Below are 16,109 nucleotides of genomic sequence, written 5' to 3'. Positions count from 1 at the left end.
TTCCTGAAATATACAATACAAAACTTTTACACTCTAAGAGTTAGAGGACAAGTACAAGATGAGAAGTTAAAATAATAAATCTGTTGCAGAAGCCATAATTCCAGTAGAGATGAGAAGCTTTCAAAGTGAGAAAGTAATCTGGGAGAAGCTTGTTTTAATCTCGTTTAGACTGGAATAAAACCAATAGAGCTCTGCTGATGTCCTCTTCAGCTATGCTTGGTTTATTTTTTAAGAGACCAAAGAAAAGAAATTCTTCCCATAAGTCTGCAGTCTTTATCTCCAGTCTGCCTTTGCAATAACACTGAGATTGCTCAAGATCACACGTCTGGCCTGCTAGCAGTAGCTGTGTGCTCACCGTGAGCATTCTGTGCAGCCTTCCACACCCAAGCAGAAAGATGCAGTTATTTTCCTGACTCTGCTCCAGAGGAGCACAAAAGCATCAGATATAACCCCTTGGCTTTCACAGTCACTTTTGAATTCCACAGTTGCAGCTGTGGTTGTTACTGTGGATTGAAAAGAGTGTAATTTTCCCAATTTTTTTCCACACTCTCAACATGGCAGATAAATAACGTGTTATTTTATAACCTCAAGCTTTCAGACAGATTTTGATTGTTGAGCACTTCCCAGGAATCCTTATGTTAATGCACTGACTTTGGACAGGTCATGTGGAGAAATTTTTATGTTGGAAAATAGACTTTGACTTCCTATATTCAATTAAGTTTGGCAAGACTCTTAAAGGGATGACATTGAAAAACTTACTTTGTGTTCACAGCCCATAATATTAAGATGTTTTCAAAGCCTATGGAACTATCCAGTAAAAAGACAACTAGTCTTCCACCGTGTGTTTACAATGTCTTTCTTAAAAGTGAGTTGACTAGCCATTGTGTAAACATAGTACAGTATTTCCTGTGTTGTTGCTGGAAAAATAAAAAGCAATTAGCAATAGCTTCTGTGTTTAGAATCATGTGTATTAAATTGCAAATCAATGTTTCCTTAGGCTTCTCTATACAGAAATCATTGAATTCTGGCATGCACAGGCATGTACACATTGTAACAGGTTATGAAGTATTGCATTCTTTTACGTGTAACTAGATCAAGTAACTTTGTCCTTCCTTCAGCTTCACAGGCAAGTTGAGAACACAGAAGCTACACAGTGAAGTCACTCCCATTCCCTTTTACCTGTGTTTTTTGTCCTGCAACCCAGAAATAAAAGAAAATCTACTTACAACTCACATTTCGTGCACAACATACCCTATGGCACTGCACTTCAGTATGAAAAAATGGAATGAGGCAGCATGTACAAATTCTTTGTGATTTTTAACACCTGAAACAGCTTTAGTTTAATTCACTGATCTCAAATTGCTGAAAATTTGGCAGATTCATCAGACTGATTCTTTGTTCCCAGTATCAGTAAATCCTGTTGGGCACTGAGAGGCACTTTGTACCGAGTGCTCTTCAACCTCCCGTGTGGATATTTAGTACATGACCAAAAGGAAAGAACTTTAGACAATGTATTGACTTATTTTACATTACATAGAACAAATTGAAAATTGTTTGTATAGTTTTGATTTATACATATAAAGTTTGAAGCTGGTTTACTTCATAATGAGGACTGATTGTGACTAACAGCTCTTTCACTAACACTTCTTACAGTGAACATATCATATTAACACTCTTTACGTTGTGTTTACAGTCAATATATATACAGGATTTATTTTAAACCCATAAAAGTAATTTTGAACATTAGCTGCTTGGAAATCAATCTTTTTCCTCTTTAAGATTCAGGAACTTGAGATTACCCCATGTATCTGAGCTCACTTTTATAAGAAATAGATATCCACAATGCTGGATGTTCCTGACAAGTGTTAAGAAGCCTGTGCACTTTTATAGTAGTTCTCCATTTCATTGCAATATGTTCAACAGGATGAGCATGCTTCATAGGGGAAAAAAAAAAAAGGCGCTTTTTCCTTTTTTACTTTCCATTTCTTTTCACTTTATATTTTCCAATATTCTGAATACAAAACAGACCTTTCCAAGCATCCCTGGAAAGGACACACATAGAGTAAATAAGCATACTTCCAGAAAAGCTAGAATTCTCTAATTTATATTTTACATTACAGTTCTCTAAAATAAAGCAATTAATTTAAGTAGATGATAATGCTTTATTGACTTCCACACCATCAGTATTGAACAATTAGTCAAAGCAGAGAGGTTTAGAAAATGTCTGGTAATATTCCAAAATGCCATAAAATAGACAATAAATGTAATTTTAAAAGTGAGTATTGTAAAATACATTATCTGGAATAGTCTTCAGGAGCTAGAAACACATGATGGGTTTTCTGATAGGCATTCTTGAGTTTTTGTCTTTTTAAGATTCTTGACTGTTCATTCTTCAATATTATGTCATAATTGCACCTGTTACTGAACATCGTAAATAAAACATTGGAAGATATTTACATTCCACTGTCTCCTATTTCGACTACGTGAATGTACCTTGGAATTCATGAAACAACGCAGCTTATCTGTATAACTACATCAAAGCTTCAGAATCAGGTTATGTATTCTGCCAACATTGGAGATAACAAGAATTTTAAATAGTAGAGAGAAGGCACTCATGCCAACAGCACCAGAATAAATTTCCTAAGATATGCATATGTCAATAAACAACAAAGACTAAAATGAAGCTCCTCCATGTTAATACTAAGAAAGAAAAAATGAAAAAAATACCTATTGTCTGCAACTAGAATAGACTGGAAGGGAAATCCTCATTCTCTCAAATCAAAAGAATCCCAATATCTTAGTGGACCTACAACTTAATTAAACACATTGTAAATGGACACTGAAGCATACACGACACGATTTTGTTAAGACAACCTTTTGCCTGAGTTTTATCCAGTCAGCTGTCCGGTTGACTATTAACATGAATTATATTTGCACAAATCAAATTAACCGTACCAGAAGGAAGTCTGAATATAATTGCCTTCTTGTACCCTCACATTGCCTATAGGATCCTGTGTCTGTACAATTTGATTAGTTTTCTCCCTCTCCTTTTACCCTCCCTGCAGTATCTGCACAGTGCACGGCTGCTCATGCAGCCCTCTGAATGCATTCTCATGGTCATTTAGCCCAGGCTTAGGTAAAAGAGAACTCCATGGAAGGCTTTCTGCAAATATACTGATACAAAAAATTTCTGCCAGATGACATCACGCCAGCTTCACATGGAGCTTCTCTATAAGATGTAAGGTTATACATTATGAAAAAAAGCTGTCAGAAAGAAAAACAAGTGTTTTCTGTTTTGCAGTAATCAAGTAAACTTACTTGATTTTACCAGGTAAAATGGTGATAATTTGGTTACAAAACCAGTTGAGTATGCACTGTAGGTGCAGTAGTCAGTTGCTTGTGATGTTAACAAAATCTCAAAGATTGTTATGACAGAGCAATTAAGATTTTAATTCTGGGAGTGGGAATAGCAATAGTGATAATGTTTCCAGGGCAAATATGACCACAAGTATTTTCAAGTTTGTTCATTTGGATAAGGCATTCTCATTTGAATGAAACATTTCCCACTACCTCACAATTAATCAGCCAAGAAGCTGAAAAGATGCCAGGAAAATTCAATTACTTTAGCACAATCATACTGCTATTAAAGCATAATTTGCATTCAGTCACTGGACACCTTAAAGGAATCATTGTGGTCTGCCAGTAATTTGAGGACTGGCTGCTTGGGTGATAGCCTAATAACTTGGAAGGTTCTGGTCTTTGTTAAAAAAGTCATAAGAGGTATGTGAAGACTCAGTTAAATGGTCAGAGACAGATAACGTAGAAAAATGGCATCCATCATTCATAAAATTTCTGAAGTGCTCTGCAAAGGAAAAAAAAAATCATTATGACCGGGATACTTAGTGTACTTTCACAGAATTTCTTCTGAGGCTAGATTCACAAAAAGTCACATTATCCATTTTAGCTTCAGAAACTAGGATTGACGGGATCTTCTTCATTTGGGAAAAAGGCTTTTATTTGTGAAGCTAGTGATATAATCTGCTTAACTGATATTAGTTTAATAATTTTACTTCTTCAGAAGTGGAATAAACTTAAAAGTCTAGTAAAGAAACACGTGTAATATATTCTGTTAAGAATCAGCACCACTATATGATCTCTTATGTAAATATAGTTTGTTCTGTTGTTTTTTTTTTTTGGTTTTTTTTTTTTGATGTTCAGTGTCATGAACCTATTCATTTTGCAACCACCTAGAGAGCCTTTCCCTAACAGGAAAAAAAAAATAGAAATCCAATGTAGGTAATTAAAACACAGAGAGTTTTTCCCATAAACTCCACTCTCAAAAATATTTCAATAAATGTCTTTTGTTGTGGCAATGCCCATTAAACAGCCTTTGTTTATTAAAGAAAAATAAAAGCAGTCTTCTGTCTACCTACACCTGTGACAGCAGTAAAACATGATAGCATTAGGTGAATTTTGGACGGGAAGAGTTAAATCTAACTGGCTGAATCAGTGTAATTAATTATAACATTAAACGTTCATTTAAGATCTCTTTTTGTATTTCAAAACACAATTTCTCACACAGAAACTTGAGATAGATGCCAAACAATAATGGCTGGATGAGAAACACTACAGCAATTTATTTAAAATAAGCACTATTTCCCATTGTGGAACAATTCAGTACCTGTAGCATAAAGAGCATACTTCCTATGTAGCACTTAACATTGGCATCTGCGGCCTCTAAGACATTTGCAGCTTACTCACACAGAACATTCAATACAATATAATCACCCTTGTTGTCCAACCAGTGTCACAGTCTTTTCCTGGATACTTCCACACTTTCCAATGCCTCATGTCAGGCCATCTACTCTGGCCACCTTTCCTCTGTTAGGAATACAAGATGTCCAAGCTCGGTTGATCATAACCGCTTTTTACTACCTGAAAGCTGATTGTCTATCTATCTATCTACCTATCTATCTATCTGTCGATGTATCTACCTACCTTCTTTGGACTGGAATTTCCAGACATCCCAGAAATGCCAGCTTAGACCAACCTGCCAAACTCCGTAAGTCCCTGCTGTGCCCACTGTGCACTAGCAAAGCAACTCTGCCATTTGTGCATGGCATGGACGGTCTGTGCAAGAGGAATAAATGCAGTGTCTCTGGTGTCTAACTCGCTGTGCATGCACAGGCCATCAGTGCAGAGTGTGAACTGCGGACTCCACAAAGAGGTGTTGCTCCCTCCCCACCTGTACCTGGGATATATTCCTACTGCAACACTTGCAATAAATAAATAAATAAATAAATAAATAAATAAATAAATAAATAAATTAGAGAAGAAAACAAAAATAATTGCTCCAGTCATCTGTCGTCCACACTCTCCATTTAGACTGCAGCAGTTTTCACAGAGAGGCCTCCACCCCATCCTTTCTCACACACATGGGTATCTGTTATTCCTACCCAGGGCTACGCTGCATTCCTCGCTGCAGCACTAGCTGCAGGCAGCAATTTCTCCACCTGGGATATTTTGTGGTACTTGGAGATAAGAAGCTGAAACCCAGCCAGATAGGAAAGTGGTGAGTGTCTGCCTTCAGAGACGGCGCTGCAAGAGGCGACCTTTGAAGACACAGACATACAACGTGAATGCTCGTGGTGACATTTCAAAACAGAGGTCCACAGGCAACATCAGGGTGTTGTGTTGTGTTGTGTCGTGCTGTGTCGTGCTGTGCTGTGTTTCGTTTTGCCTCACAGTGAAGCAGGCATACACCTCCAGTGCCCTCACGGAGCCGCCAGGTGGAGCAGCTTCCACCAACGCCACCGCCGCGCCCCCTGGCACAACCTGTCCGTAGCCAGGGAGGTTTTGGCCATTTAAAAAACGTGAATCCGTGAAACCTGAAAGGAAATAGGATAGCGGAGCTGACCGCGGCACAGGTTAGAGGTGAATTAAGGCTTGGAGGCAGAGGCTTATGGGCAAGGGGGTATCCGACAGACACGGATGCATGCTTTACAAGCCTGATAGATACTGAAAAGAGGGCCGTGGTAGGAACTACCAGAAACGCAGAGCCCGGCCGGGCCTGAGGAGCGGGGCAAGGCCGCCCCCTCCCAGCGGGGCCCTGAACCCAGCAGCACCGGGCCGTGCAGTGCCGGGCCGGGCCGGGCCGGGCCTCCTGCCCTGGGGCGGGACCGAGCAGCGCCGCCCCGCCGCGGTGCCGCCCTGCCGGAGCCGGGGGCGGGCCGGCGGCGGAGGGGAGGCCGGTCCCGGTTCCAGCTCCGGCCCCAGGTCCCGGTCCCGGCCCGCGGCGGGTCTGGCCATGGTGCTGGTCGTGGTCATGGGCGTGAGCGGCTCGGGGAAGTAGGTGCCGGGCGGCGGGGCCGGCCGCGGGGCACCCTCACCCCGCGCCTCAGGGTGGCAGGGCGGGGACAGCGGGGGGGGACCTGCCCCGGGGCCCTCCGGCCGCGGTCCCGGCCCCTCAGGTAACGAACTCGCTGTGCTTTCTTGCAGGACCACGGTTGGGTCGCGTTTGGCAGCAAAGGTACGACGGGGGTTGTTTTTGGCATTGCTTCTGACCAGAAAGCCTGTTCTCACTCCATCCGGCAGCCTGTGGCTCACAGACAGCTGGTACCTAAAGCTGGCGTGACAGCTGTAACTTCAGGGTTCAGTCTGCCTCGTCGCCAAACGTGAATTGGGTGCCCACCACCGATGCAGCATAGCCTATTAACAACAGCCATTATCACCAGCTCTTGCTGTTACTGAGCTGACTTGATTGTTGGGGTAAACATCATTGCATAAATGGTGATTCATGCTGTGGTGTAAGAGGACGATAATTTTTAGGTGTCGTCCTGTTGAATTCTGGGATCCCTATTAGCTAGTCCGCTTTGGCTGAATGATCCACATTCATTTCTTTTTCCTAGCTGGGATGGAAATTCTATGATGCAGATGATTACCATTCTTCAGAGAATAAGAAGAAGATGGCATCAGGAATACCACTAAATGACGAGGTAATTTGTATGAATTGTGAAAGAATAGTCATCAAGGCCTCTTGGCAAAATCTGACCTTTTTGCAAAACCTCTGGCAAATCACATTAAAATAGGTTGTGTTTCACGTAAACTAGGCTGACTATAAACATAGGTTGAATGTGTAGGTCTGCGGTTAATAAGAGAGAGAGGCTTTTTATGTTACAAAGTATTCTGCATTTAAAAAAAAAAAAAAGTTAACAAAGCAAATAGTTTGCTGATTCAGGATTTATCAGAAATCTTTCCTGTACATCAGCATATAGAACTGCAGCTTTAGATTACAGCTTCTGCTTTGAATTAAAAACACAAAGACAGAAAAAGGTCTTCCTGTTTCTCTGCTGAAGTACATCAATCTCAACTGCTGTAGAGACTACGCTGTAACTTTCTGTTTTATGTGTGATTACTTAAAATGTGCTTCCTCCCCTTCAGCCCGTTGTTCAGCCTAAACATGCCAAAATGATCAAGCTTCATTTTACAAACAGTACTTACAAATTCAGAGTCTCAGGTAAATTAGAAAAGCTACAAGAAGACACCTCTTGAACTTTTTGTAGGAAATCTTTAGACATGTAAGGCTGAACTAGAGAGTTCTTCAAAACACTCTCTTTAGACTGAAGATAATATTCTAGGTACTTATTAAACACTTTAGTCTGTTTGGAAGTTCATGAAAGCTATTATGTCATGTAAAGTGGCACTGCACAGTTGGATGACCAGTGGTTATTGGTGTATGGTGCCAAGCAAGGGGGAAGTATCTCTTTTGAAACATCAGTGGTGCAAAATTATAAGGTCTTTCTTGAATGCCAGCGGGAAGTGATTTTCTAATGAAAGCAACAAAAAATTGTTGGGTTTATGTGTCCATGTTTTCATTTGTTGTGCTCACCCAGTAGTAGCTACACTGAAAGATGAAATGGGAGCAGTAGTTTAATGCTCAGTTGGTATGACAAATGTTGCTGGGAGCTTAAGGCCTAAAATCAGATTATACTAAGAAAATTACCAATCACTTGCACTGCCTTTGCCAATCTACTGAGCAAAGGTGTTGCAAAATTGTGGCTATGAGTACATTTACTCGTGATTGCTACTGACATAAAAATGATATAATTAAGTTATTGCAGCTAAGTACATTTAGGTCTGTTCTGACGCCTTGGAGTAGTTTCTGAAAGCCTCAAAACTGATCTGAAGCATTGCATGTATATGTCAAGACATAAGGAAAAAGAAATAACCATTCAAGAAGTGAAAGCTGCTATCTTATAGCAGACTTAACATTTGAATTGTATAATAGAAAAGTAAAAGTAAATTGTGTAATAGAAGCAAGAGAGAATTTGACTGTCCTTCAAAGGCTTATGAGGTGCATGCTATATGTAAATACGTATTACTTCCATCAGATACACCTAAGTATTTGTAATATAACAAGTACTATTCCCCTAAAAATACCATACTGATAAGATGCCTTGCACTTCTTAGCGTTCAGGCAGTGGTAGCAAATCTACATTAGTAAGAAAGAGAATGTAAACTGAACTTTCCATAAATTTTCATGCTAATTTTCACCTCTAGTGAAATGCTCCCAATGTTAAAAGTGATTCTTTCAAATCAATTTCCCAAACAATTTTGAACTAACTTATTTTGTTTCTAGGACAGGATTCCATGGCTTTGTACATTGCATGATATACTAAGGAGGTAAGAGAACCTCTAGATTTAAGGAATTCAGGTTAAAGACAAAATAAAATCCCCCCACCTCAACAATAAGTATTTTCCCCATTGTATTCCAAAACAGAAATGTTTGTGATAGTGTAAGAACTTTTGCAGCTGGTAAAAGCATTCTATTTTCACTAACCTAAGGTGTCATAATAATTGCAAAGGGTGAGTTCCTCCCTGAATCTGGGGTTATGGGGAATCCCTGGGAAAATCGTTGTTTATGATAGTTGTTTTTCTACTGTCTGTAGATCATTTCAAGGATCTGGTTTGATAATAAACCCGACGTTGGCTACTTACAATGGGCATAACCACAGAATACACTAATAATAATAATAATAGGATAAAAATTTTCTAAAATATTTTTAGTAATAGTGAGATACAGTCCAAAATGCTTAGGCATTTGATAGTTAAAAGAGATACTCAGTGGTTTAAATCAGGTGACAAACTCTTTATTCAACTATGAATTTTAATAATTATGTACTTCCTAAGCTCAAATTAACTTGCCTCAACTATTCAGAGACAAAGATAATTCAAAGGAAGTTTTCTTAAACTTAAAAATGAGAATAGTAAAAATATGTAGCTTTAAACTGGAATACTTTATTTACATCTTGCTTTAATTCAGTGTGTTATGCTAAACCCCTAAGAAGCCTGCTTTGTAGAGAGGAACCAGGGGCATGGGGGCCCAGCTGGTGTTCTCCTCCGTCTCTCCTTTGAAGGAAAACGGTGTAAGAAGGAAGACGCTGATACTGCATGCCAGCAACTGGTTACAGAACTGGTGTTGGCAACAGCGTTTTGGTTTCTGTGACTATGGGTCCCTGCTGAAGGATCAGCATCTGCTTGGGAGAGGTGGGTCCAACTCATTCGGTGAGGTGCAGGTATGGCTGGCATGGCTGCAGTGCTGTGCTGGAGGGACGGATGCAGGAAGGACAGGCCAGGAAGCCAAGGAGCAGGAGTTGCCTTTTGTGAGAGAAAACCTGGATGCATGGAGCTCTGCCTGGGGATAGATGAGGAGCCAGCTGAGAGCTTATGGGTGAGGATTAAAGAGCAGAACAATAGGTTGACATTGTAGAGGGTGCCTGCTATAGGTTTTCTGCCTGGGAAGAACAAGTGGATGAAGAGCTTGTTGGGGATGTGAAGCTCAAAGGAAGCTGTGGCTGTAGTGACCACGAGATGGCAGCATTTCGATTCTTGAAAGGAGAAAGCAGGCAAAAAGCAAGAACACAATCCTGTACTTGAGGAGCGCTTACCTTGGCTTCTTCAGGGTTCTGCTTGGAACAGTCCTGTGGGATTAGGCCACTTAAAAAAGATGGGCCCAGGAAAACTCCTTAATATTCAGAAATCACCTGCACCAAGCTCAAGAGCAGTCCATCCCAACAAGAAGGAGGTCAGGCAAAAATTCTGAGGCCTGTGAGGAACGAGGAGCTTCTGGCAAAATTGAAACATAATAAGGAAGCATACAGAGGGTGGAAACACAGACAGGTAACCCGGGCAGAATGGAGAGACACTGTCTGAGGATGCAGAGACACAGTTAGGAAAGACAGTGCCTGTCTGAATTTGAATTTGCCTGGCTGAATTTGGTGAGGGATATCAGTGGCAACAAGCAGGGCTTCTGTTAGGTATGTTAAGTGGAAGACTAGGGAAAATGCAAGTCTGCTGCTGGATTGGGGCATGGAGTGTAGTGACACAGGACATGAAGAAGGTGTTCTGTACCTTGGCCTTTCCCATTTTAGTCTTTACTAGCAAGACTGATTTTTTTTTTTTTCTCCAGCAATCTCAGGCTCCAGACACCTGTGGGAAAAGTCTGGAGCAAGGAAGTTTCCCTCCCAGCAGAAGAGGGACAGGTTAAAGAATACTTGAGCAGAATGGACTTACATAAGTCCACAGACCCTGATGGGATACACCCATGAGCATGGAGGGAGTGGGCAGATGCCACTCTCAATGATCTTTGAATAGTCGTGGCAACTGGGAGAGGTGCTTGATGACAGGAAGAAAGTAAATGTAACTACTTTATCTTCAAGAAAAAAGGAAGGGGGAACTGCATGGAACTGCAAGCTGGTTAGCCTCACCTTCATCCCTGAGAAGGTGATGAAATAACTAATTCTGGACACAGGCACACGAAAGAGAAGGGACTAGGAGTAGTCATCGTGGGAGTGGTCGACAAAGGTGTAGTCATGGTTGACCAACCGGATAATCTTCTATGATGAAATTATGGGCTTAGTAGATGAAGGGAGAGCAGTGGATATTGTCAACCAGGACTTCAGTGAGATTTTTGACACTGTCTTGCATAGGATTCTCACAGAGAAGCTGATGAAGTAGCAGCTGGATGAGTAGGCAGTGAGATGGATTGAAAACTGGCTGAAAGGCCAGGCTCAGAAGCTGGTATCAGCGGCACAAAGTCTAGTTGGAACACACATAGAAAGACAGAGAATGGGGACTGTGTAGCCTAGAGGAAGCTTGGGATTTCGTAAGGTGTCTGTATAACTGAACAGGGGGCTGTAATAAGAAGACAGAGCCAGACTCTTCAGTGTTCAGTGACAGGTCAAGAGCCAGTAGGCATGAACTGAAACATGGGATGTTTCTTCTGAGCTTAGAGAAGAACTGTGAGAGTGACTGAGCACTGTCCGCAGGCTGCCCAGTGGTGTTGGACTCTGTCCACATTCAGAAGCTGTCTGGATATGGTCCTGGGCAACCTGCTGTAGGTGGCCCTGCTTGAACAGGGGCATGCAGACCAGATGACCTCCAGAGGCCCCTTCCAACTTCAACTCTTCTGTGAATTTCCAGAGCACTAGAATGCTCAAATGCTGATTTTGCTGCACTCCATCTCCTTGTCGAGTTATCACCATTACCAGGTGTTCTTTTAGTTTTTAAATAGGTTGGAAACAGAAGAATGGATTTTGTGAGTTTCATGGGGCAGAAGTCTGCTGAACTGCTGGCCCTCAACCTTTGGGGGCAATTTGATGCCTATTCAGAAGCATCTAGGAGCTGAAATGTAGAGAAGGGGAGGTTTAGTCTGGCAAGATGCCTGCCAAAAGCCATCAAGATTGGCACGTGACATAGCGAGTTAAGGCTGTGACTCATCACATTGTGTTTCTCTGGTTACAACTGCCTCCACGGGGTGATGGTTCATTTCACCTGCCTGCACCTTTACTGCAGATAGGAAGAGGATGATTATCACAGCCACCAACCGCCCTTTGCGTAGAGCCTGCTCCAAGTACACCGTGTCCCTTCGTGGATCACGGGATTGATCGTTTAGGGGTAGGTTGAAGGGGAAGCAAACCACACCAAACGCTGGGTACCATCAGCCACGTATTTCCCACAGTGTATGGAATTACCTTGCATGCATAAATCATCTCAAAAGTTACTCTGACAAAGTGTCATGTCTAGCCAGCTTCCTCAGTGTCGTATTCCCTAAAGCTCTTCTTGCTCTGGCTGTACGCAGTAGCAATTACTAGCATGTACACACGAGCTGGTCGTACCTTGTTGGAGTGGGCATTAATTTACAGATTTACTAGATTATTATGCTAGTTCCACCGCTTTTTGTCACATGCTAGCCCAAGGCCACTGTCCAGCTCCAGAACCTTTCCAAATCAACTGTACTTTAACAGTGCCTAATGCCAACATGTAACTGCAAGTACTTGGAAGCAGGTGGCATTGGTTTGCCTACCAATACTCCCAAGGCTGTCCTCTGCAAGGATACAAGCTTTGTCTCCCGTGACATTATACGTTTTTCTATTTGACAGAGAAGAATCATCTAGACAAGATGCTGTTCTGGCCTGTTCAGCACTGAAGAAAATGTATAGACACATACTAGTTAGTGGAGTATCTGCAATTGAAAGCAACCAGCCAGAGAAACCAGAAGAAAACACAGCACTGAAGATCCTCTTTGTTCATCTGGATGGTCCTATCGAGCTCATTGCTCGCCGCCTGGAGAAGAGGAGAGGACATTTCATGCCACTGGAACTACTCAAGTCTCAGTTTGACACTCTAGAGCCTCCTAAAGCACCAGAAAACTTTATTACTGTCAGTCTAGAAAAATCTCTTCCTGAAATAGTGATGGAGATTGAGAAAGCCATTTTTTCAGGGTAAGGCTTTTCCAGAGTAAGTTTCTAAATTACAAATGCAGAAGTTCACTTGGCAATACCATGGTTATGAAACAGCATTTTAATTAAAGTTAATCAAAGCAACTTGTTTTTCCCAATAGTTGAATTACAGTGTTAAGAGCTGGTTCACTACTCTTGGTATTTTTATCATGGCTATTTAAAAGACACGCAATATGAAATTTTAAAAAACCGTCAGCAATGTTTGAATTCCTTATCATATCAAGTTAAAATCTGTATTAGAATCTAAGCAGAGCCAGCTTTTGAAAATCCCATCAAGGGTCGCACACAAGAATTATCATTTTTTTTTAATTTTTACTGTCAAACATGAGAAAGGCACATCTTCTATTAAGCGATGAAATAATTTACAGCTTTATTAAAAGCAATATATTTATTTTCTTACTAGTATAAAAGGAACATGCATGATGAAATTTCATGCCTGACATTGCCACGGTCTCACTGCCAGGTCTTTAACAAGTTGTAACTTCTGTGTTTGTGTCCTTACCAGCCTCCCCAGGGCAGTGGGGAGGCTGGCAACTTCACCAGCTCTTCAATACATGCACTGAACACCAAGTTGGAAAATGCGAGGGGGGGAAAAAAAAATAACAGTTGTGAAGTTACGTACAAAATGCAATTGTATGGAAAGCTTCAGAAATAAAGTGTAAGGAGCATCATATTGGCTGTGAACTAGTATCTTTCATGTAAAAAGTGTAACCTGTAGTGTAAACTACAGGATGTGTCAACCAGTGAAGATACCAAACACAAGATTGATGAATCACACAACTCATGCTTCAAAGCATCTTTGGAGTAATTTTTACCTGGTTAACTACTTGAAAAGCGTTTGCTTTATCATTTTGTATTAATAGTTGGGGCTTTGTGGCTTATCATGCACATTGCTGTGCTTTTATCAGTGCTATAAATGAGCACTGCAAGCTCTCAGAAGCAAAGTTAAGTGCAAGAGACATCTGGGTGCTTCTTAACAGCTTCACAGTTCAGAGACCTAGTGACTAGTCAGAATATAAAAGTTTAGTCAAGTATGACAAATAAAAGAAATGGCACCCTCTTGTGGTACCTCTGCTTTTATTGCAGTCTTCACATTTTCCCAATACACCATTAACAAGCAAAGCGATTTTCCTTCACATCATCTATTAAATAAAGACTTAGGCTTTTTTTTTTTTCCAGCTGCAATAAACTAGATCCAGGACACTACAGTAGATATGAAAGCAATTGCATCCTGTCACAAACATGATTTAGACCCTCAAATCAAAAAAGAAACTGGGTTATTTTCAATCGTTTTAAAAAGTTAGACTCCAGATTTCAGATCCGCATGTCTTGGGTTTATACTGTGCTCACAAATTAGCCAGTACTAAAAGAAAATTCTACTCAACACTTAACAGGTCTCTCACCACATACAACAGCTCCCCCAGATATACTAAGGCTGTACATGTGTATAGTGGGAGATCGCAGAACAGTCTCTGTACATAAGTTTCATTTACCTGCCCAAATTAAGGGTCTATTAGGGATGATGTATTCAGGGTAGGCGCAATTCAGATTATTTATATTTAGCTCAAGTTATTTGGATAGAAGTTTTCTGTCCCTATTTTGAAATGCCTTTAACAAAGGCAGCAAAAACTGAGGAGGAAACATCTGGAATTAGAAATTGCTTTTTCTGTCTCAGACTGAGTTCAAGTATAGAAGATGCACACGCTACCTCCTCAAGAATATGTGCCTAGCAGTTTGTAACATGCTGTGTAAATGCTGTATATAACTACAAAAAGCACTTAGGAGCATTTTGCAATATTATATTGAGGAAATAAAAATGAAATGTTAGTTCCCAATAGCAGTATTTCTTCATACATTAAATACAAGAAGGGTAGAATCATATTAAACCACAAAGGCTTATCTATAAAGGCAAAGGAAGAGACCCAGCTGCCTGCCAGCTCAGTTCCAAAGTGAGACGGTTATTTTATTACGCAGGCACTGAACAAAAGAATTGGTCCGCATCATTTACAAAACTAGCCATCTTGCTGACACATTCCCAAGCGTGATCTTTCACGGTTAAAGAGGTAATAAAAACTAATCCACCTATAGACCTTGCCCCACCTACTGCTGTTTTTAAGTTGTTTTCTAACAAAACTAGAATTCCTCATGTGCAAAAGATGGCTCATTGTTCTTCCAATACTTATAAAAAAGTTACTGTTGTTACTATTTGATAAATATTGGTTATACCTCAAGAAATAAACTTACTGCAAGGGCTTATTGATATAACTCAGATCAAACATCTTTTCTTGAATTCCAATGGAATTTGACTTCAAATATAGTGTCTCTTACTCGCATAGGTGAACTGCACACTTCAGCAAAACATTCGTGCAAGTTAGATTCATTGTTTTAGTGTCTTGGTAAAGCTTGGTAAAAAAGCGTTGCTCACCTCACCTTCATCCTTTCATTTGACAGTAGAATTATGGATGTTACACATTGTATTTGTAAAAGTACCCACCTTCTGAATGACATGGGGTCTCGCTTTTTTAAGGCAAGATCCCAGTAAAGCACAGTGTATCATGAAATCAGATTAGTTACTGTGAAGATCCTAACAAACAGCTATTGTGAAAGTCATTGTAAACAGGTAGTAATTATTCTACAGAAACTACTTGCCATGACTTGTCTGTCATAGCCTTCTACTCAAATGCAATGAAAGCTACCCACTGAAATAGAAGTCACTGTGAAGACTAGTTCCCATATGGGTTTATTATAATTGACTAGAAAATAAAGTAGTAATAATTTTGTACCCAAACTAGATGTATTTGAATAGGTTTTGATTATATAAAGCTTATCTTACCAGGATATTCTATTTTAATCTATTTACTTATTTACTACTCTGTGCTGCTGGATCTGAGACTTTGATCCAGAGGCACAGGCCAGCCAACCAAGAGACTTTCTTGAACTTTTCCCAGTAGCGTGCATCAGCATTATTTTATCAATCTACTTACTGGCAAAATAAGAGACAAGGTTACTGGACAGTGAACTCTTCTGTGTGAAGAATACAATTCAGTTACTGCCAACAAAACTGCTTTGCTGAAAGTTTTAAGTTTTCAGAAGTTTTAAAGTTTCACACTTTGGTCAACTTTTCTCTTTTATATCCTGTTATAGTTTTGTTTCATTAAACTGATTAACATCTCTGAGTTAAAACTGGTAATTTTAAGCCATTTGCAAGCCATGATTTTTAAGCAAGCTGATTTTTATACTTACCATCAAAAGACTGTTCAAGTTAAATATTAAAAGCAATACAGAAATTCAGTGAGAATATCCACAACT

The 16,109-nt window shown here is 40.3% G+C and overlaps 1 protein-coding gene across 1 annotated transcript; it reads left to right on the top strand.

Moving 5' to 3' along the window:
* The first annotated feature begins 6,190 nt into the window (after nt 1-6,190).
* IDNK (IDNK gluconokinase) lies at nt 6,191-13,471 on the top strand. Its single transcript, XM_048080488.2, has 5 exons — nt 6,191-6,348; nt 6,499-6,529; nt 6,909-6,995; nt 8,639-8,682; nt 12,441-13,471. Exons 1-5 carry the CDS (start codon nt 6,308-6,310, stop codon nt 12,784-12,786), a joined length of 549 nt encoding a protein of 182 aa, XP_047936445.2. The 5' UTR covers nt 6,191-6,307; the 3' UTR covers nt 12,787-13,471.
* Nucleotides 13,472-16,109: the final 2,638 nt, after the last annotated feature.

This window comes from Anser cygnoides, chromosome Z (assembly GCF_040182565.1).
Source record: "Anser cygnoides isolate HZ-2024a breed goose chromosome Z, Taihu_goose_T2T_genome, whole genome shotgun sequence".
Classification (NCBI taxonomy): Eukaryota; Metazoa; Chordata; class Aves; order Anseriformes; family Anatidae; genus Anser; species Anser cygnoides.
Note: the sequence above shows the minus strand (reverse complement) of the source record. Positions and strands in the feature narration are given on the sequence as shown.

Bases quoted from the DNA above. Each gene is read 5' to 3' on its own strand.
- IDNK (XM_048080488.2), top strand. From the start codon at position 6,308: ATGGTGCTGGTCGTGGTCATGGGCGTGAGCGGCTCGGGGAA. The intron at 6,349-6,498 runs GTAGGTGCCGGG...GCTTTCTTGCAG, and splicing joins GGCGTGAGCGGCTCGGGGAA to GACCACGGTTGGGTCGCGTT. The intron at 8,683-12,440 runs GTAAGAGAACCT...TCTATTTGACAG, and splicing joins TTGCATGATATACTAAGGAG to AGAAGAATCATCTAGACAAG.